Source organism: Botryllus schlosseri, chromosome 15, assembly GCF_051294905.1.
Source record: "Botryllus schlosseri isolate E-star chromosome 15, Bs_hap1, whole genome shotgun sequence".
Taxonomy (NCBI): domain Eukaryota; kingdom Metazoa; phylum Chordata; class Ascidiacea; order Stolidobranchia; family Styelidae; genus Botryllus; species Botryllus schlosseri.
In genome coordinates, this window is record NC_137250.1 from 20,934,274 (window position 1) to 20,958,374 (window position 24,101).

The 24,101-nt window shown below is 40.0% G+C and overlaps 4 protein-coding genes and 1 long non-coding RNA gene across 6 annotated transcripts in view; 4 read left to right on the forward strand and 1 right to left on the reverse strand.

Moving 5' to 3' along the window:
* The window catches only part of LOC145457416 (threonylcarbamoyladenosine tRNA methylthiotransferase-like), a 264,970-nt gene that overhangs the window by 144,340 nt on the left and 96,529 nt on the right, over window positions 1-24,101 (forward strand). The window lies entirely within an intron of this gene.
* The window catches only part of LOC145457413 (kielin/chordin-like protein), a 298,320-nt gene that overhangs the window by 114,135 nt on the left and 160,084 nt on the right, over window positions 1-24,101 (forward strand). The gene's annotated exons all lie outside the window — the stretch shown is intronic.
* LOC145457409 (solute carrier family 13 member 2-like) lies at window positions 1,927-17,614 on the forward strand. Of its 2 annotated transcripts, none has more exons than XM_080335628.1 (14): window positions 1,927-2,403; window positions 2,692-2,957; window positions 5,068-5,197; window positions 5,695-5,787; window positions 5,919-5,990; window positions 6,053-6,210; window positions 7,534-7,656; window positions 7,719-7,820; window positions 11,225-11,433; window positions 11,504-11,619; window positions 12,419-12,580; window positions 13,113-13,250; window positions 13,315-13,459; window positions 13,626-17,614. In XM_080335628.1, the coding sequence occupies exons 1-14, from the start codon at window positions 2,296-2,298 to the stop codon at window positions 13,634-13,636; spliced, it is 1,833 nt and encodes a 610-aa protein (XP_080191754.1). In that variant the 5' UTR covers window positions 1,927-2,295; the 3' UTR covers window positions 13,637-17,614. The 2 variants fall into 2 exon arrangements, with proteins under 2 accessions (XP_080191754.1, XP_080191753.1); XM_080335627.1 differs by having other exon boundaries at window positions 1,959-2,403; window positions 5,068-5,206.
* LOC145457455 (uncharacterized) lies at window positions 17,416-22,988 on the reverse strand. Its single transcript, XR_013920879.1, has 2 exons — window positions 22,597-22,988; window positions 17,416-22,482 (listed from the first exon to the last, which is right to left on the reverse strand). It is a non-coding gene; the product is annotated as an uncharacterized LOC145457455 (long non-coding RNA).
* LOC145457437 (uncharacterized) lies at window positions 18,469-21,159 on the forward strand. The gene is made up of 6 exons (XM_080335663.1): window positions 18,469-18,979; window positions 19,654-19,778; window positions 19,845-20,010; window positions 20,256-20,360; window positions 20,426-20,673; window positions 20,750-21,159. Exons 1-6 carry the CDS (start codon window positions 18,760-18,762, stop codon window positions 20,885-20,887), a joined length of 1,002 nt encoding a protein of 333 aa, XP_080191789.1. The 5' UTR covers window positions 18,469-18,759; the 3' UTR covers window positions 20,888-21,159.

The following is a 24,101-nucleotide window of genomic DNA, read 5'->3' on the forward strand; positions in this document are numbered from 1 at the left end:
CAACAACAACAAACAACAAAGTAAGAACAAAACTAGATTGTAATAATAATCACGACTGAATGTGAGTTCTGATTATTATATTACCTAATATATATCTCCGATTTCAGAACTCGTTTCTACCTACACATACATGTTTATGCATTGTACATCAGATCGTTCACAGGCATGAAGCCCGGTCCATCGAGGAAGAATATGCAATGGAATACACATCCAATCACGCGGAACCTCCTGGAATTTCTACTTAAGTGATTGAGGCTTCTCTATCTAGGCTCCTCCTCGTCATGTGACTCGCTTGAGCGGTGTATTGCGAAAGCCGAGAATGAATTAAAGGTATGGGCCATGCTACACGAAGGCATATCTACGGAATATCGGTCTGGTGTAAATGATCACAGTAGTAGAAATACCATGAATACAACAAAAGCCCAACCTACTGGAGTTACACCGCAGGAAGAAGATAGTAGATTACGAATTCTGTTCCGTGGTCCGCATATACCTGTTCCAGATGATAAGCACGGATGTTGTCGTTGTTATCATAACAATAAGAAGAAAGATAACAACAAGAACATACAGTCGGTCCCGCTTAATTCGGACACTTTGGTTCCACCCACTTTTGACCGAGTTGAGCGGAAAATCAATGTGTCGTTTCATGGTCATGCGTAAAGGCAGACAACGAATTCACAATACTGTACTGTTTCGCAATAAATGAATTGCAACTGCGACATACTGCAGTAATTGGCACTGATCGCATAAAACGAGCATTTGTATTGCACAGTATTTCGATAGCAAAGGATTCAACAAATACTGTATTAAAATAGTACAAGAATTGTTAACCATGTATCAAGAGCTGAAACAATATTTTCTGTACCATTGTGTTCTACAAGATGGTCGCAATTGTACCGAAGTAAAAGCGACTTAAGACACGGTCACTGCCTTTTATACGAGTTCATTGTCGATTGTTACTGCATGGGTCGTTATTATAATAATAACTTACCTTGTTTTAAAACGAACGGAGAACTGTTTATTCTGTCCTAATATAACCGATAGGAATTGCGAACCTGGGTCCGAATTATTTTTTACTTTTGTTCCGTTCCCAAACATCTTGCTCGGATGAATTATTATTGAGCTCCTGACATTTTCCGCGTGTATTGCATGGTTTTGGCATATAGTTGACTTTTCTGCGTGAAACACACTTTCTGCCTGAGAATTGTATATACGATTCCGTCTTGTTATTATTGGAAATTCTTGTGGTTTGGCTTAAGCTATTCGCTCGTCTCCTAAATGTGCAGTGAGTATAAACGAAGAAAGCATCAACGGGAAGAACCCATGAAGAAACAAAGGTGTGGTCGAACTTGTTTTTGCAAACTATTACAGAGTGTATAATCACATTTATATCATATCATGCAACTGGACAAAAATGCGAAATTGCTCATGGATCATGTCACTCACCAGTTTGCATAGTTCAAACATATCTGTTCAACGATCGCGCATCGTTTTAAACATTTTTTCAGCACGAGATTTAGTTGAAACCATCGCTATTGTGCTCAGTAACGCATAGTTGAGTTCAGGTATAGATGTATGGGAATACGGTCGCATACGGTCTGGATACTCGTCATCCTTTATACATAGCCGATATGAGTTAAAAATCTATAGTGCAGAATTTCAATCCAATGACAGCAGAGAATGACCCTATTCGTCATGAAATAATACCTGATATACATATTTTGTACGATGAACCGTACCTTCAAAACACTCTCTCGTAAATACGATTCCTTTTGTGGCTTCGAAGACTTTGCGTTTCTTCTCTGAAAGCGTAAAGCGGGCAGCATTTCAACATGAGATTTCTGCTGTAGACTGTCATACTCTCACCGATAGTATGGTATAGTAATGTGTTTGCAGGGGCAGACATTTTACGACAGGTGTTGAGTCTGTTGGCTATTGTTATTTAAAACAGCTTTATTCATTTTTCAGGGTTCAGTTCAACTTCTTTATTGCAAAGTGTTTGCGAAGCGACGAATATTTCTAGGCTCAGTTTCAGTCCGCATAACAAAGAACTCAGCATTGAATTTCGTACGTAGGCTTGGCATTATAGTTAAAGAGTGGGGCATTGACTACTGTTGCAGGAATCAGAGGTGAAATATGTTAAAATTGAGATGCGCGTTGGGTGTCGGAAATGAGTAGCGAGTAACGCGTTGACGTACTTTTCCATGAATGTATGTAAATTATTGTTTTTGTCAATGCATAAATCTTTGCTTTTCTTAACACGTTAGCAAAGTCCACATAAAACCCTAAAATACTATGACAATACATCCGTTTCTTCGGTTTCTGTGGATTTATAAGAAGATTCTAATAGTGCTGCTGACTCCGATTCTGATTTTACCATTACCTCTCACAGCGGGAACAAAGGTTAGTCGATTGTTAGCGACTAAAATTGAGGTCATGTACTTCACAATATGCACACTTGCACAGTACATGTATTGGTTGTACGGTATCGCGATCGCAATAGTCTGTAAGGGTAACTATAACCACTGAATAGAAAGACAATGGAAAGGGTTTTGATTGATTATATCATGTCATAAAGTGATGACGCATCCAATGTAGATTGCACCGTTGGCATATTGACTAAATCAGGAAAAGGAAAGTCTGTCGCATATAGACTCTCTTTATACTTACTGTGAAATTGATTTGATAAAGGAGTCATCATGCGGATACGTTATAATTTTGATGGCCGTCTACTGGATCACAGAAGCCCTCCCTCTGGCTGTGACATCACTTGTTCCGCTCATACTATTTCCATTGCTGGGGATATTGAAAGCCAGTGAAGTGGCGGTACTTTACTTCAAAGATACGAATTGGCTCATGTTCGGTGGATTAATGATTGCTGTGGCGGTCGAAACCTCCGGGCTGCATAAAAGAATAGCCCTTCGAGTCTTACTGATTGTGGGAGTCAGGCCGAGGTGGTGAGTAAACAACCAAACATATTGTTTTGATTAATGGCGAACGACATATGATTCAATGTGAACTCTATCCGAAAATATCAGGTTTATAAATTTTTGATTGATAAATCAAATCAACTTGCGGTGTGCTACCGACTAAATCGCTGACTATATGAAACACTCGGCGCCAATTTCCCTAAGAGAACCTTGTTGCAACTTGCAAGGCAGGAATTTACGTCGGATTATTTTACCAGAGACATTATTCGGCTCGACACTCTCTGAATTACTGTATGCAGTAGTACAGGGTATCACTGAACCCTACTTAAGGTTGGTGATACATCATGCTGTTCCATGACAGTGTTCACTGTATGCTCATTGCTCATTTGCTCTTCCATCAAACGGAAATGACATGCATGTTATATCATTATATAACAAGTAACAACCAGTACGGTTAGGGCTACAAATCTGTTCACAATCATAGATATTTAAAAGGAGGGAAATATAGATAGACTAATGATGCTACCATGGACTGCAGAATCAACGATATTCTGAGACTTCGTTATAGGTTATTATAACTACTAGGTAGGGTTGCACTATCACCTGCAATACGGAATCGTAGTATGGGGAAATGCAATATGCATGCACAACATTTTTTTGCAGAAATAGAACCCTGCAAAATCGTGCGATACGGTCCGTAAGCATCGAATTTTGCGAGTTGACGAACTATATCGCTTCGAAGTATCAAAAGTTGTTCACAAATATTTTTCCAATAGGTTGCCTCCTGTGTTTGATGACTTTTTCATACCTGCTAAAAATGTCCACTCACATTACACGTGATCCTCGTCGAAGGGAAATACTTACCCCTACCCAATAGCAACCTGACCAACAGATCTATCGACTACTCGGGACCTATCATCTGGAATGCATTACCACCACATATCCGTGAATTGCCCTATATAAATTCAAAAAATACCAACTTAATCACCTCATGTCGTTGTATTAACACTGTTGCCCTCACCGAGCTATTTAAACTACCTCGCCCAGACATTGCTTCATTGATCACTTGCTACCATCGTTTACTTTTACTTTTTCTTTTCCTTTTTTTAAATAACATTTTTTTACAGCCTGACTGTCATGTGTAACTGTTCAATGCGGGTATGTTTATATAGCTCAGTGGTGTGATCAGACTGGTTGACCCTCAAGGTCGTATCGATCATTCCTATCTAATACCGAATACTGCCCATGCATATATTCTCTGTACCACCATCATTGCCGTCTGTTGTAATGTATTTTGGTAGGATGAAAATAAAGACTCTCTCTCTCTCTCTCTCTCTCTCTCTTGAAACATTTTTATTATAATCAATAGTTCAGCAAGTAGATGAACTAGATATAGATCATTGGTACGGATTGGATATTTTGATGATGATGACCGCCGATCGTAAAAATGCTGCATAACGATGTATACTATAGTCCTGGTTAAAGATTTTTTTGATCCGTTTCATGACGGGGGCGGAAGCCTTTTTTCGTCAAAGGAGCCATATTCCCTTATATATTCAATTGCCAATGTCAATCCAATATGACGTCACCATTAAAGATTCATAACGCCATGGATTAACAAATACAAAAAAACAACAACAACAATAAAAACATGTTTTAAACAAGACCCAATTTTTAAATTGATTTTCATTTTAAATGCAACCCTATACTCTATGTATAACCCCGTCAGCACTCACCACTTATTGTGAAGTTTTCGGTTAGGGCTGTCGAACTTGTAAATGACTCTGATGATTTTTTGACAGAGCTCATATGATATTATATAATAAATTATCACAGTCAAATTATATAATTCGAGAGATAGGCTGGTGAGATTTTCTTCTCAACCGCAAAATATATACAGAATCTATGTAGGCATTGTTTGATAACCATCGCAGAAAGAGAAGATTCTATGAGAAAACACTCGCAATCTGCAGGTTCATGCAATGTATCATGTTACATATATTATAGTGACGTCGTAGAAAAAATACGGGCCGAAAAAATCAGTTCGACGTTCTTGCCTTTAACATTGGCTTCAGTGGTCTGATCATATTGAGATTTTGTTGCGTACTCCCAATATTTTCATATTCTGCAAATACAGGTTGATGTTTGGCTTCATGTCAGTGACATTCTTTTTATCGATGTGGATAAGCAACACCGCCACCACAGCCATGTTAATTCCAATTGTGGAGGCAATTGTGAAGGAGCTTTACGAGCCAGAGCGTCAAAAGGTAGCCTATGTGAGTAATCAAATTAGCCAAGTAGATATACATAACCAGACGTAGCCAAAAAAATTCGAAAGAGTGGAGAATCAGCCGCTATAATCACTATTGATTATGCGAATTGGGTGGCTGGAATAGGCTCTTTTACTTTTATGGCTTCGCCCGTAACTATAGGAAGCCACAATGCACGACCACGTTCATCCAGCCGAGAATTATATGAAGAGCTGCTTCAGCTTGGGGTATACATAATTTTATTCAGAACATTATTTTACCACCACCCAGTGTAGGCAGGCCTATTTACTAAGGCTCTAAAATTAAAATATACGTCTAGGCTACTGTACAAGTATACAGTTGTATGTTGAATCGGAACGCCTGCAAATAAGTTTGGTGGTCATTTAGGGGCTTGCGACCAGTAAATATTAGTGAGCTTAAAACTGAAAGTATACCGATGCGATCTTATGGGGGTAAAAATTCATCCACCAATCGCGATTTGACGTCTTTAATAGATTGGAAGCCGTGAGACATCATTGAATGCAAACGATGGACATGATAATCCAGCATTCGACAGTGCTAGGGAGAATACAGAAGAGAGCGGTGATGTAAGTAAATTAGCCATTTACACTGCTAATCAATCGGCTCAATGATGGTTAACTGCCAGTAACTGATCGAGATATAGTCCTGTTTCATTCATACTGGTATCAAGTACTAATAATTTTATGTACCTAAACAGAACAGCATCCAACCAATCCGAGAAATGAAAGCAGCCACGGAGGAAGATAGAGACAACAATATTATTGAATTGGTATGTAGCATACTATGAATGTTACGCGAAATTTCTCTTATAAAGTTTAATCACAAATGCAGGAAAGTACGGAAAATACGGACAATGACATGAGCTTCAATCAGAAAAACTCTATCATCAAAGGAATGACGATATGTATACCATACGCTGCGAGCATAGGAGGCACAGCAAGTCTCACTGGAACAGTTCCAAACCTCGTGCTCTCGGGACAATTCGAAGAGTAAGTATCTTAGATATGGTCAAATTTGTCACTTATATATAGGTCTAATATTATATCGGCCAATAGGCCTAATATAGGCCCATCAAAATTCGCCCGCATCACGCTTGGAGAACAGGTCACCCTTGACTCATCCACTGAAGCTTGAATCAGAACAGGCAAGGGTCATGACTCTGCCATTGGCACACATTTAATGGATGATTTGTGTGAAGAATTATCGGCAGAAGCTTTTCATTCGTTCCTTTATGTGCCTCGGAGTCGACTTTGATCAACATCCAACAAACCAGGTCGTGCCGACAGAAGGAGTTCGTGTAGAATCTCAAAATTATTCAAATTTTACAAGCCTTGACGTCATATTTGGTGAAGCGACTGCTGATTAGGGGTATTCAAAAATGACTTCTTTTCTCAAATTGTGCTGGCTACTTGATAAAATTGTTAGGTTACCTAATTTAAGCCTGCACACCAAATGTGGTTCAATTCCAACCAGCAGCCGCATTGCTACAGGACAAGAAAGTTTCTATTTATTATATAAAAATAAATGAACAAAAATTTCAAAAGTTTCTGTTCACCCTATAAAAGTGTTAAATTGTCTATAGAAACGATGTTCACTAAATTTGGTTTAATTCCAACCAATGAATCGGAGTTATTGCCGTCGAGAAATTTGGATTATCAATAAAATAGTATTTACGGTGACCAATTATTTATTATAAGTGTGCCCACCGTAAATACTATTTTACTCAAATCCAAATTTTTCAATGGCAATAACTCCGCTTCCACTGGTTGGAATTGAGCCAAATTGTGTGAACATCGATTTTATAGACAACCAAACCCTTTCATGGGGTAAACAGAGAATTTTGAAATTTTTGTTTATTTATTTTTAAACTATAAATAGAAACTTTCTTCTCCTGTAGCAATGCGGCTACTGGCTGGAATTGAACCAAATTTGGTGTGTAGGCTTAAATTAGGTAACCTGACAATTTTATCAAGTAGCCAGTACAATTTGAGAAAAATAGTCATTTTTGAACACCCCTACTGTTGATGTACGAGTTCTAGTTGTTGGCGATTGTGCCAGTGCCCTGACGAGTGTCAGTATAAAATATTTAGGTTTATTTCAACATGAATACATTTTATCAATCAAAATTCCGTAATTCATTATGCTCTGTAGATTTAGTACCTGGAATACTTTGACAGTCACTGTTACAGGTATACATATATATATGTCAGGGGATTGAATGTAGCGATGTTAGCGATGTAAATTTTTGGAAAACCGCTTTTCAAAGAAAATTTGTTTAATAAACTGTTTTCACCGAAAATGTGACATTTTAGGATATTCCCCGATGCCACACCGAAGCTTTCCTTTGGAATATGGATTTCTTACTGCCTCCCACAAGCGATCATTACCATGCTTCTAGCCTATTGCTGGCTCTCACTTTGGTTTATAGGCGTTGGGTAAGTCAAGAAATTCCGTTATCACGAGAAATAATTTATGTACAGGGATGGTCGCATTTTAGAGATTGCATGAAATGTCGCAAAAGGAATGATGAAGATGAAGCTTCAGAGACCCGAGGAAAAGGTGTTATAAAAAGAGAATATGCAAAGCTCGGAAAAATGACGTATGTTGTCCATCACACTTGTAGGGGAGACCGGGGACAAATGTAACTAGGGGCAAATGTAACAATCGACCTCACCGCTAGTAGGATGGAGAAATCAGCTTGATATTTTAAGTGCGCATGCAGTAGTTATCTCTTCTATTATACCTTGAGTTACGTTGAGCTACGATGCGAAACCCCGGAATAATTTGCAAAAAACGGAATTTTTGACCCTCGAGTAAAGTTTTTCTGGTCTGGAATAATTTGTCTAGACGAATAGTGCCTCAAGTAGTTACAACATAATATGTGTAGCTGGAACAATGTTACTATAGTCTACCGTGGTGATAGGAAGAATAGGACTTTCATCGCCGGGAAGGTACCATACTGAGACGCTAATCATGGTCGAGCGTGTCAGGGGCAATCGTAACACTCTGTTACTTTTGCCCCGTTACAATATGTTATCAATTCTGAATGTCTTTGTTCATATGTTGGTATTACCATTCATCTACTGCAGAATAATCTTGCAACAGCCAGAAGTTCACCAGAACAGATACTGCCTTGCGATACCAATTCTAACATGATCATCTGTCGAAACGGCCATGCAATAGTGGTGATGTGAATCTGACGGTTTGGTTATTTCCGTGATTCAACCACCCTTTCACACGTTGATCGACTTTTGGTGTGTCGAACTTCAATAGTCATGGCTTAATTCTCGTCCTCTGACTTTGATCATGGCCCACTTACATTTTGATATTTGATGTGAACAATTTATGTTAATTTTCTACAGCACAGATAAATGTCATTATAGCTTTGACGCCGCACAATGTTGCGTCCTCGTTTTACTATACTATCATCGGTCCATTCAACCAAGATATGTTAGCCAGGTCGGTTTCGCACCTTCGCAGGTGACCGAATGACCAACCCATTACGCCCGCTAAACAACAGAACCTTGGTAGAAGAGGCCGAATATGTGTAGGGAGATGATGGAATGAATTTGTCTCTTGTACACTTTAAGCTTGAACAAGACACGAACGGTGATATTGCATTCAGGTGCCATAAATGCGATGGGGCGTAGCCTGGAAGCGTTTAAAAGTCTCTTCCTTTAGTTTCATGCAATAATACAATTTGTGCTTCCGTTTTCGTTGTTCATTTAGTTTGTGTTTAGTTATAAATAACACTGTTACAATTGCCCCGCAAGGGTGTTACAATTGCCCCTGGGTACGGGGCGATTGTAACATTTGAGCAGCGATTTTTGCGACCCAAAATTTCCATGATTGATTGTTGATTGAGTTCCAATTTAGTTTTCATATCAACTATCGAGTTGTTGGCTTCTTTATATAAAACTTTGAAAGTGAAATTTCCACGAGAAAAACACGTAATGTTGGAAAATACGAAAAGTGTTACAATTGTCCCCGGTCTCCCCTACCTTACCGATAACAATGTAGCCTACCCACCCCACACACGCGTGCATTGCATACACAGGCGGTTGCATGAATTCAGATAATAAAATTTCGACTCATCCCTTCGAGCTATGCAATAATATTTCGGAATTAGAATCAACTACTGGCCTACGTGGGCTAATTGTAGCGTATAATTATAATGAACGTACGTAACACATCTCTGCACAAAATTCTTTGCCGGCCACTGATCTTTATCTTTTGACGATCGCGCGCTATGGTGAGTGATTCGACCTTGCGCAGAGCCTTGAGGGCACTTAGCGCAAGACCATATATTACATTCCAATTCAAGACTTGTTGACTGCATGACTTCATTGCTGGCTTAGTATCTATTGCGATGTTCCATTGGAACAGCGAGGTCTAGGATTCGTTTATTGTCTTCACATTCGTTCCCGGTATACTGGAAAATCAAACATTCTTTATCTTATATCTATAGTCAGGCAAAAAGATTGCAGTAGACCCAATTTGGTAGTAAGAATACACTTCTTTCTGGAATAAAATAACGAAAATAGAGAGCGCAGCAGCCAATACTAAACTTTTCAATTTTACTTTCAATCCAAGCTTTCCTGGTAGCTCTGGGGCCACCACAAAACATTCCTGTGATCCCTCCACTCCTGTGAGCTTAGACAAAAGACGAGTTTGTTTGTTTGTTTTATTCGCACAGCATTGGCGCTTATCGCCTATAAGGTCATTTGCGCCCAGTACATCAATTTCAGTAATGTCAACGGTCTTTTACGGTCTTTTTCGTCAGATTACGGACGACTTTCATGCACGCGCTCTTCAACCATCAGTCTCTCTCGATTTTCATGCGCCCGCAACTTAGTCTTTTTGATGCCATCTTTCAGGAGTTCGGCTCTCTCTTCCTCTGGGCTGTCAAGGCGCTGTATTTACAGCGGGATCGGCGATGAAGAGCCCAGATAAACCTCCGACACATAGAAACATAGCCGAGCCGAGACTCGAATCAGCAACCATTGGTGTCGTGACTGCAGTGTTTAACCAACTGCGCCACTCGCTTCCCCACAAAAGACGAGTGTGTATTTTCCACGCGTGTACCACCCTGATATACGAGTGTGAATAGGCAGTTTTAGGCACCCATATGGCACACGAAATCAGAACCGACCTCTGACTTAAAGTCGTATAGGAACGTAGGAAGGTATGCATGCACGTAGCGTAGGATGAATGACCGCGATATAATTCTGGGTTAAGCTCTGTTATCGTGTACCACCTTTTGCCAGTTTGGGTGTGGACTAACGCGCTCTTTTCGGTAACATTGCGTAGGGTTAAGAACAAGTGGCGTATGTAATATCGAGAAGAGAGCCTATCCAAGGGAAAGAGAATTATCTGAACGGCACGTCTGACCCAATGTTTATCTGCAGAGGTGGTCAGTAACGAAGTACTTCAAATTTTTCGAAGTACTCAAGTAGGTTTTGCCTATACTCACACCATACTTACTCGTGTGGTTATGTTTTTTACTACTTCTACATCTATAGAAGTATAGAAGTATTGGCCTGTATATTTGACTGATCCTGGATTAGCCTATATTAGGTAGAAAGAACTTTGTGGATATCTCTCCATCTTCTTTGTCTGTGAAATCTTTATACCAACTAATGTGTCATTTGTTGCAAAGATGCGTCTTGCAAGTACGAAAGTAGCCACCTTTGATCGACTGCTAACAGTATGCGACGCATTGACAAAATTTACTTATACTTATTTGAGTACTTTTAGTGCTTTATGTTCCGTTTCCACTATAGGAGTAGTTTTGAAAAACCATGTTTGCATATGCTCAATAGGCAATATGCAGGTAGACAAACGAGACTACTTCTACTTGCAATTGAGTAGAAATTTTTGGCGACACTTCAACTTCCATTTGAGTACCAGCGATGGCTACCTCGACACAAGTCTGAGACTCAGAATCCATTCACCAATCAGTCAACGCGCCACTCAATTTTGCGCTGTTTTTATTTTCACCAGGTGGGCAGAAGTCACTGTGCTATCGGTCTTCGCGTTAACTGCGTTGCTGTGGTTTTTCCGGAATCCTGGCTATATGACAGGATGGTCGATCCTCTTTGAGGAATCATACGTATCGGATGGTACCGTCGCTGTATCCATGGCGTTTTTATTGTTCTTTCTACCGCGAGTCAAGCCTGAGTTCATAAATTACTTCAAGAGCGGGCTGAAAGGCGAGTTGGTCAAAGTATTCAGTTTGAGAGTCATAACCAGCAGTATTTGACTTTAAAATACATATTTCAGATGGACGATATCAGTCTGTGCCTGGAGTTTTAGATTGGCGAACTGCTCAGAAAATGTTTCCGTGGGATGTAACGCTTTTACTAGGAGCCGGCTTTGGAATAGCCGGGGCCGCAACGGTAAGACGCAATCTCAGAACATATTGGAAACAAATGTTTCATCACAGCAAGGTCTTCGTTTCAATATTTTATAACGAGTGTTTTTATGTCTTTCTTTCGAACGCTGCCTATAGAGCCGCACTGTATGGTTCTTTGTGCGTATTTTACAGTTTCAGCAAACCCTGTTACTCCTCAGATTTGTCTTCCAAATTGTACGAATGTAAGAGGGGTAATAAAAACATGAAATTAGCAACACACTCAATATATATTGACATTCCCTCATAATTTCTTTCCTGTCAATATTTAAATATTTTGCGTGTATAATTTTCATAATTGTGAATATCATGAAAAGTAAAATATAGGACTTGTTTTAAAAGGTGCTATATGAAAACTAGAACTAGTGCAGTAAAAGTAGTCTAAACTCGTAACCACTTGAGTAATTATAGTGCACGTATTCAAAACCTACTTGAGTACTTCGTTTGCTGACGAACTCTGCTTGCATGTGTCCAGTTGCATTCTTTCTATTCTATTTCACGTCCAAGCACAGCAACGGCTGTAAAGGTGTTCTGATAAATGCTCCGTGATGTTTTGAAAATGGTCCTTAAGCTACACTTTGGCGTGTATTCACACCCTTGAACCACCCGTGATGTATGGGTTTCACGAAACCAGAACCAATCTCTGACTTATACCAAGGTAAAAATCAAATGCAACATTTTAATCCAAACGTAGGGATTTTATAACATCGGCATAATTTTGTTAGGGTTAGGATAAGGTTCTGTTCTCGTGTTCCGCCCTTCGTAACTACTTGGTTTTCGTTCAGAAATCTGGCCTTTCCGCCTGGTTCGGAGAACAACTCAGCGGGCTTAAAGGAATCGATGACTGGATAGTTTGCCTAACAATGACGACGTTCATTTGTCTCATGACCGAAACAACAAGTAACACAGCAACGTCTTCACTCTTCGTGCCGATCTTGGCAGAACTGGTGAGATCCTTGTCGTGCAATCGTTTTCCTTACTACACTCTGAACATTGTGAAAAAATCTCGAATTGAGATGGTATAGCTCTTCGTAAAAATACATAAAAATGATATACTAGCAGTAGCCTACCCTTCTAACCTTTTATGATGTACTGTATACTAAATCTAGGATCACCATATGTCCTTCTTTTTGATCTGAAAAAAGTGTCCTCCTTTCCCGATTCCAAAATATGGTAACCCTATTAATCGCATTACTATACTAGTGTATATAATTGAGAGATTAATGCTTAGAAAATATCAGCAACTCCACGAGGACCTAATCGTGGCGTTCACCTGCAGGATATAAACCGCTGCTTTAATGTGTCAAGTTTGTCATGCACCCTTGCATACCCTTTCGTAGTGATGATAGCATGTAGTATATTTGGTGCACCGTGTACACCGGTTGAAGAGCACTGGCCTATATGGAGGCACACAAATTTTACACATGCTCCTGCAGATATATTGGTTTAACTTCGCTTCTATCTGGTATCACTTTTTAGGCAAAGACTTTAGAGGTGCACCCTCTATATCTGCTATTACCGCCTATTATCGCTGCCTCATTCGCCTTCATGTTGCCAGTTGCAACTCCGCCGAATGCTATCGCGTTTTCGTACGGTCGAATAACTGTGTGGGATTTGGTATGAATGCGCAAAATTCATTAACCACCTCGTCAAAGTACTTTAACCTTGCTTATCATTATAGGTTAAAGCTGGTTGGATGGTTAATATCATTGGAATTCTAGTAATCACGCTTTCCATCAATACCTTCGGGGTGGCGTTTTTCAACCTGCGAGAATTTCCTGATTGGGCGAATTCCACCATGAATGAAGTGGCTACAAACGGTACAGGTATGGAAATTAAATCGGTCGACCCATAGTGAGCGACTGAGCGTGTTACAATCTGTTACATCGCCAGCAAAAAATACACCGCTACCTGCTCTAATATTCTGCGCTATGTATAAAATAAAGATTATTAATAAAGCTATAAAACCTAAATCTTGTATATTTATTACAGGGTTGTGTTAGTATCCGTTGAAAATCTGTCAACACCTTGCGATGAATGAGGACACTGTACGCTAACAAACGTTGCAGAAACGTGGGATGCTCTGCAAGATGTGTTTCTGTACATGCCTTATTGGTTTGGATAAAGACTATATATAGCTTATAATAATCGTTTATTAATTAGCACACACGCACACCATACATTAGCCTAATGCATTGTATACATATGATACAAGCAAACACACACACACGCGGAGAGAACTATTTTGAATGATTTTGATAGAACTGTTCATCCGTTACTTTGTTGTTTTGCCAGAGGTTATCAAGATCCCCCTCGGAGGGACATGGCACGGATTTCATCGACATTCTAGCGCAGCTGGACTGTTGTGGACCGATATAAATTGAATCACGATCGCGTTATTTCGCAACTGCATTCTTGTGTGTGATGTGTGTGTGTGTGAGAGAGAGAGAGAGAGAGAGAGAGTCTTTATTTTCATCCAATCAAAATGCAAAACACACGGAAGTGATGCATGCACATTGCACAATGCACATGCACAGTATTTGGTATTAGATAGGAATGATCGATAAGACCGTGAAGGTCATCTAGTCTGATCACACCAGCATCAAACAGGTAACATGGTTGGGTTATATTTTTGATCCGAACAAGTCACACATCATGTACAATGCGATAAGACACAATGCGATGTCATGAACAAATAGGAGGATGTAGAACGACACGCATCAGTAGCGATCCTTTACTCTAACATCCACCTCGGCCGAGAGTGCCCGATGTCACAGTTCCTTTTCGATGTTGATCTCTTTGAGACCGCGGCCCTTTCTACTAGTTCTTTTCCATTCATTGTGAGTGCTTTCTTTCGTCGGGTCTTTTTCTGGGCTTTTTTTTTTGTCGCCGTAAGAACGGCAACGGCAGGGGAAGAGGAGCCCAGATAAACCTCCGACGGGAATCGAACGCGGTTCGTCTGCGTGCTGGGCGCTTATCGTAACCAGTCAGTCAGTCAGTCAGTCAGGTTTATTAATATTTTCATCGTTTCAAATCATCACAAGACTGCGATACAATGAAAAGATAGGAAGGTGTCGAAACAACTTGGAGTAGCCATTAAGATCAGACACCCACCTTAGCCTAGGCGAAGTAAATAAGAGGCATGCACACTGAATGAAAAGTAATGCAGAGAATATAAGACGCAAGCGACAAAATGGGGTGGCATGTGGCGGAGGGCGAGGTTGATGTTAGGTCGTGGTCCGGTAATCCTGAAGACTGGCTAGTATTGATTTAGAAGAAATTGCTTGTATTTCGACTGGAATGCGGACATGCTCGACGACTGTCGGATAGCCGGCGAGATGCTGTTCCACAATTGGGGTCCGGCATACTTGATAGAGCAATGCGTTTTCTTGTATTGAGTCCTGATCATATGGTAGTTGTTCTTCGTTGACGCGCGCGTGCTGTACTTGTGCGCTTTTGTCTCCAAGGTGAAGTAGTCCTTGAAATTTGAGGGACATTGACCGCAATGGAACTGATACATAAACTTGGCAATTTCTAGCTTCCTCATATCTTCTAAGTTTAGAACACCAAATCTTTTGAGAAGCGATTTATCAGTTGCACATCCAAGCCCCCGTGGGGCTTTGGCAATGATACGGATGATCCGATGTTGAAGTTTTTACACTTGACTCTAAACAGTTTGGCTGTGAAAATGTTAGTTAAAAAAGTAAAATAGAAGAAAAATTAAACGATGGTAGCAAATGATCAATGAAGCAATGTCTGGGCGAGGTAGGGCAACAGTGTTAATATCAACAACAACAATCATTGGGTTATAATTTTTTCATCTGAACAAGTTACACACAATGTACAATGCGATGTAATGAACAGATAGGAGGATGCCGAACGACACGCATCAGTAGCGATCCTTTACTCTAACATCCACCTCGGCCTAGAGCAGTGGTTCTCAACCGGGGGTCCGCGGACCCCTAGGGGTCCGCGAAGCAATTTCAGGGGGTCCGCGAGACCACTAAATTTTTAAAATGGTTGATAGCCTAACTTTTATTTTATTTTCTAATTGGAGAAAGCATGTGGCAGTTTCGCACCACAACTGCTAAAACCTCATGGCTCATATCATCATCATAATTGTCTGACATGAACTATCGTAGTGTGGAAATTCAGTTTCATTGCCAATTTTCCAATAACCCGGTGATAAAAACATATTGCTGTTTAAAGACGTTATGTTGGGATCCGTGAAAAAAAAATATGGAGATAGTAACGTCAATCAGGGTGACGTCGTAATGTCTGCGAAACCTTTTCGATTCGAAGTTGTCAGTCTCATCAAATTAGTGAACAGTAGTTTGAAATGAAAATTTCCGAAGTGTTTCACTAATTTGTCCCAATGCAGGGATTGAAACCTCGCCACGCGAAATCCATTTTATCCTGTGATATACATAACCACTATTTGAGCAGTTTCTTGGAAAGAGAGAAAGAGAGATAGTCTTTATTTTCATGAACCAAAATACATAACAAACGGCAGTGATGGTGGTACAGAAAATGTGCGTGCACAGTATTCGGTATTAGATAGGAATGATCGATAAGACCGTGAAGGTAGAGAACTTCAATATGCAATTGAATACTATATATTCATATTGAAATGAACCAGACTGTTGTCGGCTGACACTCGTCATAAATCGGACAATGATATACCTGCTCTTAAAGCTCGGCTATCAATCAGATTTGGCACATTCTTATTGCGGATGCCCTATCGACAAGGCTGTTTTTTATGAACAAGGAGTGTTTCGTTGCTATCAAAGCATTACGCTCCAACCCTGCAATTCATATCACCAGTTATATTGGTATGCAGACTTGTCTTGTTAATGTTCTTGGTCAATTGTTCATGGTCGAAAATGTTTGCTCGTCAATATATATGTAAACCGGAACAGAAGCTTCGTTTCATAACAGTCTTTCTAAGGTTGGAAAACTTGCGTCCATTCTTTGGCGAATAAAATTTGTCTATACTTTATGATTAGGATTTCACTTTGACGGTAGAAACTCTCGGCGGGCCGCTCAAAATTTTGTCGCGGGCCGAATCTGGCCAAATGTCCGTATGTTGCCCACCCCTGCGCGCTAGATGTTGGGCGGGATATCTTCATAAAATATATGTTTCCTCATTTTGGTGCCATAAATGTTGTGATCACACCAAAACTATCGTCGGAAGCATATGCGTTAATATTGAATTAGCCTCCATCTATATTTGCGGAAATAGTTTTCGGCACTCCTCGTTCATATCAAAACGAAGACGCGGATTTCCAAGACACAACCACGTACTTCAATAAATACAGCAGCAAAATCAGCTTCGAGATATTAAAAGTATACCAATCTCTAAATAAATAGTAGGATGTTATTTTCAAGAAAAATCGTTTATTTTGCTGTTTATCACAAGCCTCCAGTTCATATTTGCTCAAAACAGATGAAGGTTGCACCATAATAGAGCTAAAATTGAACTAACACTTGGGGGGGGGGTCCGCGAGGGTCCATGACGGTCAAAAGGGGTCCGCGAAGCCAAAAAGGTTGAGAAACACTGGCCTAGAGTGTCCGTTGTCACAGTTCTTTTCGACGTTGATCTTTTTTTGAAGCCGCGGTCCTTTCTATTAGTTCTTTCCATTCCTTGTGTGCTTTCATTCTTCGGTTTTTTTTTCTGTTTTTTTTTTTGTCGCCGTAAGAACGGCGACAGCGGGGAAGAGGAGCCCAGATGAACCTCCGATGGGAATCGAAATAATAAACCCGGTCCACCGGCTTAGTAGGCCGCGGCTTCAAAGAGATCAACATCGAAAAAGAACTGTGACATCGGGCACTCTAGGCCGAGGTGGATGTTAGAGTAAAGGATCGCTACTGATGCGTGTCGTTCTACATCCTCCTATCTGTTCATGACATCGCATTGTGTCTTATCGCATTGTACATTGTGTGTGACTTGTTCAGATAAAAAATATAACCCAACCATGTTATCGTTACCACGCTATCTCCCCCGACGACAAGAGGTGATCAAGTAGGACTTTTTTGAATCTATTATAAGGCAATTCACGGATATGTGGTGGCAATGCATTCCAGATGATATGTCCCGAGTAGTCGATTGATCTCATATAGTTACGTTGCTATTGGGTGGGGGCAATGATATATATATCAGAGATGAGCATGGATTAGGATTAGGTTTTGAAAAAACAGGATTTGTGAAATTTTTTCGGATTTGGATTGGATTTGGATTAGACATTTATTCCGGGACGTATTTGGATTGGATTTACCTATTTTCTGGGAAATTGAAATGTCGTGTGGCGAATGGCGACAAACTTTATTCAGATCAGTTATTAATGTACTTATGGTTACTAAGTTATCTTGAATCAAGTGAATCGTTGGCTGTGAAAGAAAATTTTCGAATCCCGCCATTGCATAAATTAGTATTTTTTCTGAATTTCCAGTTGGAATCGGATTAGGATTGGACATGGACTTGAATATGAAAAAAGTTATGGATTGGGATTTGGATTTGAATTTGAAGGTTCGGATTTGGATTGGATTAGGACATAGAAATTTCAAATCCGCTCATCTCTGATATATATATCATTGGGTCACCCAATTTGGGTGGGGGTAAGTAGATATTTCCTTTAGACGAGGATCTCGTGCAATGGGAGTGGACATTTTTAGAAGGCATGAAAAAGTCATCAAACACAGGAGGCAAGCTATTGGAAAATATTTGTGAATGACTTTTGATACTTCGAAGCGATGTTTTTCTTAATCTAAGATGTGACTGATGTGAGAGTCAGGATTTTCATCATTAGCCACTATTACAAGAGTGTGCAACTAAAAGTTGTTCAGACTCCTTCATATCCGATCACTGTATCGCATTTGCAATCTTGTGTTGTTTTGAAATGATGAAATTACTGTATTACTGCACTGAACTGAATGAGTGAGTGTGATGCCGATATGGATATAGCTCAGTGGATGCCAAGCGAGCAATGCAATCTAATCTTCACGGATGATTGCTCGACAGGGTTGGATAGGTAAAGCCATAGCAACAAAGCCCAGAGGTTCTGAAATTGCACAGAGCCTGCCAATCGTCAATACGCGCAGAGTTAGATAAAGAACAGAGCACAGAAGAATGAAATCTGGCACAGAATACACTAGTAAGACACAAATTCCCGGAAATGCAATGAATCAAGAAACGGAGTTTTCGATTTCGGTAATCTTCAGGGACACAAATGAGATCTTTGCTGTTCACAACGTCACTATTAAAATGACGATCGACGAATTGAAAGTCAAACTGGAATTAATAGCGGGGATTCCTAAACGACTGCAAAGACTTATGTACCTTGATGAAGGTAAAAATGTTTTCGATTTTAGTTTTTATACACCGCACCGCTGAGTTAAAAAAAGAAATTCATTGTACATCCGCACTTCGATCAAAATATTGGCCTGATCTTTGGAGATATTACACTCCCTGGCGCCATTGATGTGGTATTTGTCAGTAGCAGTCAACTCAATTGCTTAGCAGCCTGCATTTAGCATACATGAAATTTTTTCTGTGTGTCCATGTTGAATTGCCATAAGATCCATAACATTTTTGTGTTGTTTGGATTTGGATGAAACGCCTGATTGGAGAATGAAACTCTGTGCTTACCATTGGATTTCCGGCAGGCAATAACATTCAAACCATGATTCTGTAATACACACATAATCTATATAATTTGGATGTGGCCATAATGCAGTATTGGTACATGGTAGCTGTGCTGTATTTCAAAGACCCTTTACTCATCCTTTTAGATTACCTAAACAAACTTTGAAGTAATATTTCTGCTCATTGAATTTGTTTTCTTGTTGTAGTTTTGATCTAGGCTATTCGGTAAGCTGTACTGCTTGAACTCTGGAGTGGCCTGTCCAGTTGACCACTTATATCTCAACTGCATCACTAGTTTCTGTATTCAGAACTGAATATCCATTTTCGTTGAATTAATACATTATGACTAGAATTATGAGTATTCATTCATTCATCTAGGTGACATGGAAGATGTGAGTACACTGCAGCACCATGATATTGTATCAGATGCGAGGATCACAATGACAATATGGCGAGCTTGGAAAGAATTGATAAAAGCCTGTGTGAAGGGCGAGATCGTGCAGGTCAAATCCAATACTACACATAAAATGTTACAATGTAGCAAGATTCCATCCTTTTGATATTATTAGGTTATGAAATTAGGCGTTACGCAAGATAGCAATTACCAAGATCCCAACGCTGATTTTATGAGTCCGGAGAAGAGAAAAGAGTGGTTTTTGGAGAGGCAATCCGTGGTGATTTTTGTGGCGGCACATCGAGGTCACGTAAATATAATGAAAAGACTGCTATTATCAGGTAGGAATATTGGAAATATTTTCAGTAATCGGAATAGATTATGCGGATTGGTATATGGTATATTGAACATACAATGTTATTTTTTGTTCTCTACTTGTTGCTGACGATTGACCCAAGTGTCAGCTGAAAATATTCAGGTTTATTTCGATATGAAAATACCAATCAATTGTATATTGAAGCTCTGTACCTCCAAGAGTTACTTTGTATATTGGATTACCTGATGTCATACCGGTATTCATCTTAAGGTGGAAATATTTCAAAAGCTACAAAATGTGGCAGAACACCATTACACGTTGCAGCAGCTGCAGGTCAAGTCGCTTGTATAGATTTGCTTCTTTCTACTGGGGCTGGTAAGATTGGAAATCCATCTCATTGTACAGTACAACCTTTCAATATTATAACTGGATTATCACAGGAGATCTGATTAAATTAGAAGATAAATTTGGTAAAACACCGTTACAAATGGCAGCAGAACACGGTCACAAATCCAGCGAACGTAGATTGTTCTTATTCCAATGGCAAGTGCGGGCCTCAAAAATGAAAACACAGCATATCCTTACGGAAAAGGATCTCATGGCGCATCAAATGCACGACTCAGCCTTGAAAACATGGATGGTTGGTTCTCACTCTCAGATGTATAACTCTACAATTTTGCCCCCTCAGGTATGTCGCCTGTGCTGTATTCAAGTTTGTGATTCTTGCAATTATCCTACGGACTTGATGAAATGTACATTTCTAGCAATATGAAGCAACAGCACTGGAAGCCAAACCAAGCAAACATTACTACAGAGCTAAAAACAATTTTCGATCCGAGAAAGGAAGCGAGGAGTCTTCATATCGAGTCCCAAAAAGAACTAAAATATCCAATTCATCATGAGATTATATTCAGTCTTGCAAGCCTGCTTGGCAATCATGTGGATTATTTCGAACGCCTGAATCTTTTACTGCCCAATGTTACGTCAATATCCTGCACCAATGGATATTTGTTTCCTTAGAATTCAAGATTACATATGAAATGTATGTTATGTGCAGCATATGTTGTGTGCATGCAATGCGACCTGGTATTTCACTCATGTTGCCTATTCAGTATTTTAAATGAGATGTTCAATGTCAACTGCGGTTTTACGGAAAAGAAATTGGTATCTGAAATTTGGCTGCGCTTCAGTTGTGGCGAAGATATAACCTGACTTGTTCTGATCTAGATAACTGGCTCCAGGGTTGTAACCAAGCCACAAGTCAATCTCACTTTTATAGTTTTGACTCAAGTCGAGTCATTTTCAATTCACCACCTAGTCAAGTCCAAGTTGTGATTCGAGTCATTGTGGTCACAGTTCAGGTCATGTGTTGAACCCACGAATTTCAACAATGCTCGGGTAGGGATATACCCATATACTATTCCTAGGATTTGTAATAGTAATTTTCCTCACTCTTGATAGTTTAATCGTTGGGTTATATTTTTCATCTGAACAAGTCACACACAATGTGCAATGCGATAAGACACGATGCGATGTAATGAACAGCTAGGACGATGTCGAACGACACGCAGTTGCGATCTTTTTAGACTGACATCCACCTCGGCATAGAGTGCCCGATGTCATAGTTCTTTTCGATGTCGATCTTTTTGAAGTCGCCCAGTTCTTTCCATTTCTGGTGAGTGCTTTTCTTTCGTCGGGTCTTTTTTCTGGGCTTTTTTTATAGCCGTAAGAACGGTGACGGCGAGGGAAGAGGAGCCCAGATAAACCCCCGACGGGAATCGGACCGAGTTCGCCCGATTTGTATGCGCTTATCGTCAACACTACGCTATTTGCCCCGTTTCTTGTCCTATTTTTCTAGTAGGCTACCAGTACTGATAGACCATATGCCAATAATGTAATAACTTTACTATTCTTCGAAGTTCCAATGAAAGACCTGTCTTGGCTACTCCTAGTCGTTTCGGCATCTTCCTATCATCGTATTACAGTCTTGTGATGTTTTGAAGTGATGAAATTTTATGAATAAACTTGAACTTGGCCGTCCTAGTCTCGAGTCATATTATGACTTGGGTCGAGTCATGTCGAGTTATTATGAAACCCTGACTGGCTACACGACGATCTATAATACTTGGGGAGTGAGACGCGCAGCGTAATTCTGTCAATCTATATCTTATGTATGGAATCGGAGTCGTATTATCAGCTGCAAAGAGCTCGAGTTACGATTTTAAATTTGGTGTTGCCGTCCATTGCCTATAAAAATCTAACGCCTAATGATCTAATTCTTGAAACTATACTCGAAAACTTTTCAAACCTTCATTTTTCTACATGAAGTAGACTTTGTACGTCTTAGGAATCGGTACGTGTGCTCGATATTTTGAAATTCACTACATTGGCATGACTTCAACCAACTCCCAAGTAGATGCGTCAGGGAGGGATTTCAATCCGAAATCCTGAATGCCAAGGTATGCACGATTCTCATTTTTTCTAACACCGGCAATGCCTGCATTAGAAGAGCGGCGGTTGTCGCGCTGTGGTCTCTCCATTATTTTATTTATTCGTGGAATAATTCCATCATATTATAACATCAGACGATTACTACGCTAGCGTGCCATACCTGCGGAAAGACGGGAATCTGCTGAAACGCAACAACGCCTCGCGATTCCATCCGGATCTGACGCGATCAATAAAGCTGCATTTATTTTGACTAATCGATTTCGCCTGTATCCGCCCATGCTCTTCATTTTCATTGCTTGCTCATTTCTATGCCATCCTTCCGAATATCTCATTCAGTACGTACGTGGCGATATGTCATAGCTACGGAAAGACGGGAATCTGCTGAAACGCAACAACGCCTCGCGATTCCATCCGGATCTGACGCGATCAATAAATAGCTGCATTTATTTTGACTAATCGATTTCGCCTGTATCCGCCCATGCTCTTCATTTTCATTGCTTGCTCATTTCTATGCCATCCTTCCGAATATCTCATTCAGTACGTACGTGGCGATATGTCATAGCTACGGAAAGAGGGGAATCTGCTGAAACGCAACAACGCCTCGCGATTCCATCCGGATCTGACGCGATCAATAAATAGCTGCATTTATTTTGACTAATCGATTTCGCCTGTATCCGCCCATGCTCTTCTTTTTCATTGCTTGCTCATTTCTATGCCATCCTTCCGAATATCTCATTCAGTACGTGCGTGGCGATGTGACTCACTTAACAACATTTTGTGTTTGTTTATTGATATCACTGGGCGAAGTTGGGTGTTGGATTGACAACATAAATCAAGTCGTTTTGTATCCTTCCTATCTTTTCGCGATATCGCAATGTCGTAAGTACTCGTACTTTGAATTCATGAAAATGATAACAAATGATGATTCTAATCAAATTTCGAGAAAAGTCTATCCTTTCGTGGTATCGCATTCTTGTGATGTTTTGAAACGATGAAAATATTAATACAATCCATCCTCAAGATTACCGGAGCACGACTGACCTATCGATCTCGCTTCCCATGACATGCCGGCCATTTCTTGTCGCTTTCTTTTCTATACTATCTTCTTGACTTTTATTCAGTGTGCAACTGTGCAATGTGCATGCCTCCTCTTTACATAGCCTAGGCCAAGGTGGGTGTCTGATTCCATAGACTACTCCAAGTGGCTTCGACATCTTCCTGTCTTTTCATTGTATCGCATTATTGTGGTGTATTGAACTGATATGAATTGCTAATAAGCCAATGATGATGGTAATAAACCTGATTGATTGATTGATTGAAGTCATAGCTGAACGAGTGGCCGCTCGTCAATCAATCATTATAATATATATATGGAAATTTTCATCAGATCAAAACACAAAGATTGCGATATAATGAAGCGATAGGAGCAATGATATATATAGGCCTATATCAGTGAATAGGAGGGTGTAGAAACGATTTGAAATAGTCGGCCGTCGTAGCAGCCCTGATGGCAACCACAACTCATTTTATGATTGACTATGGCAGTCGTCAATGATCTATTTCCTTCCGTTCTTACGTACTATAGTATTGGAATAATCAAAATTTAATGAAGCAGGCTATAAAAGACCCTGTATGAAATGATCAGAGTAGAGTGGAAAGCATGAA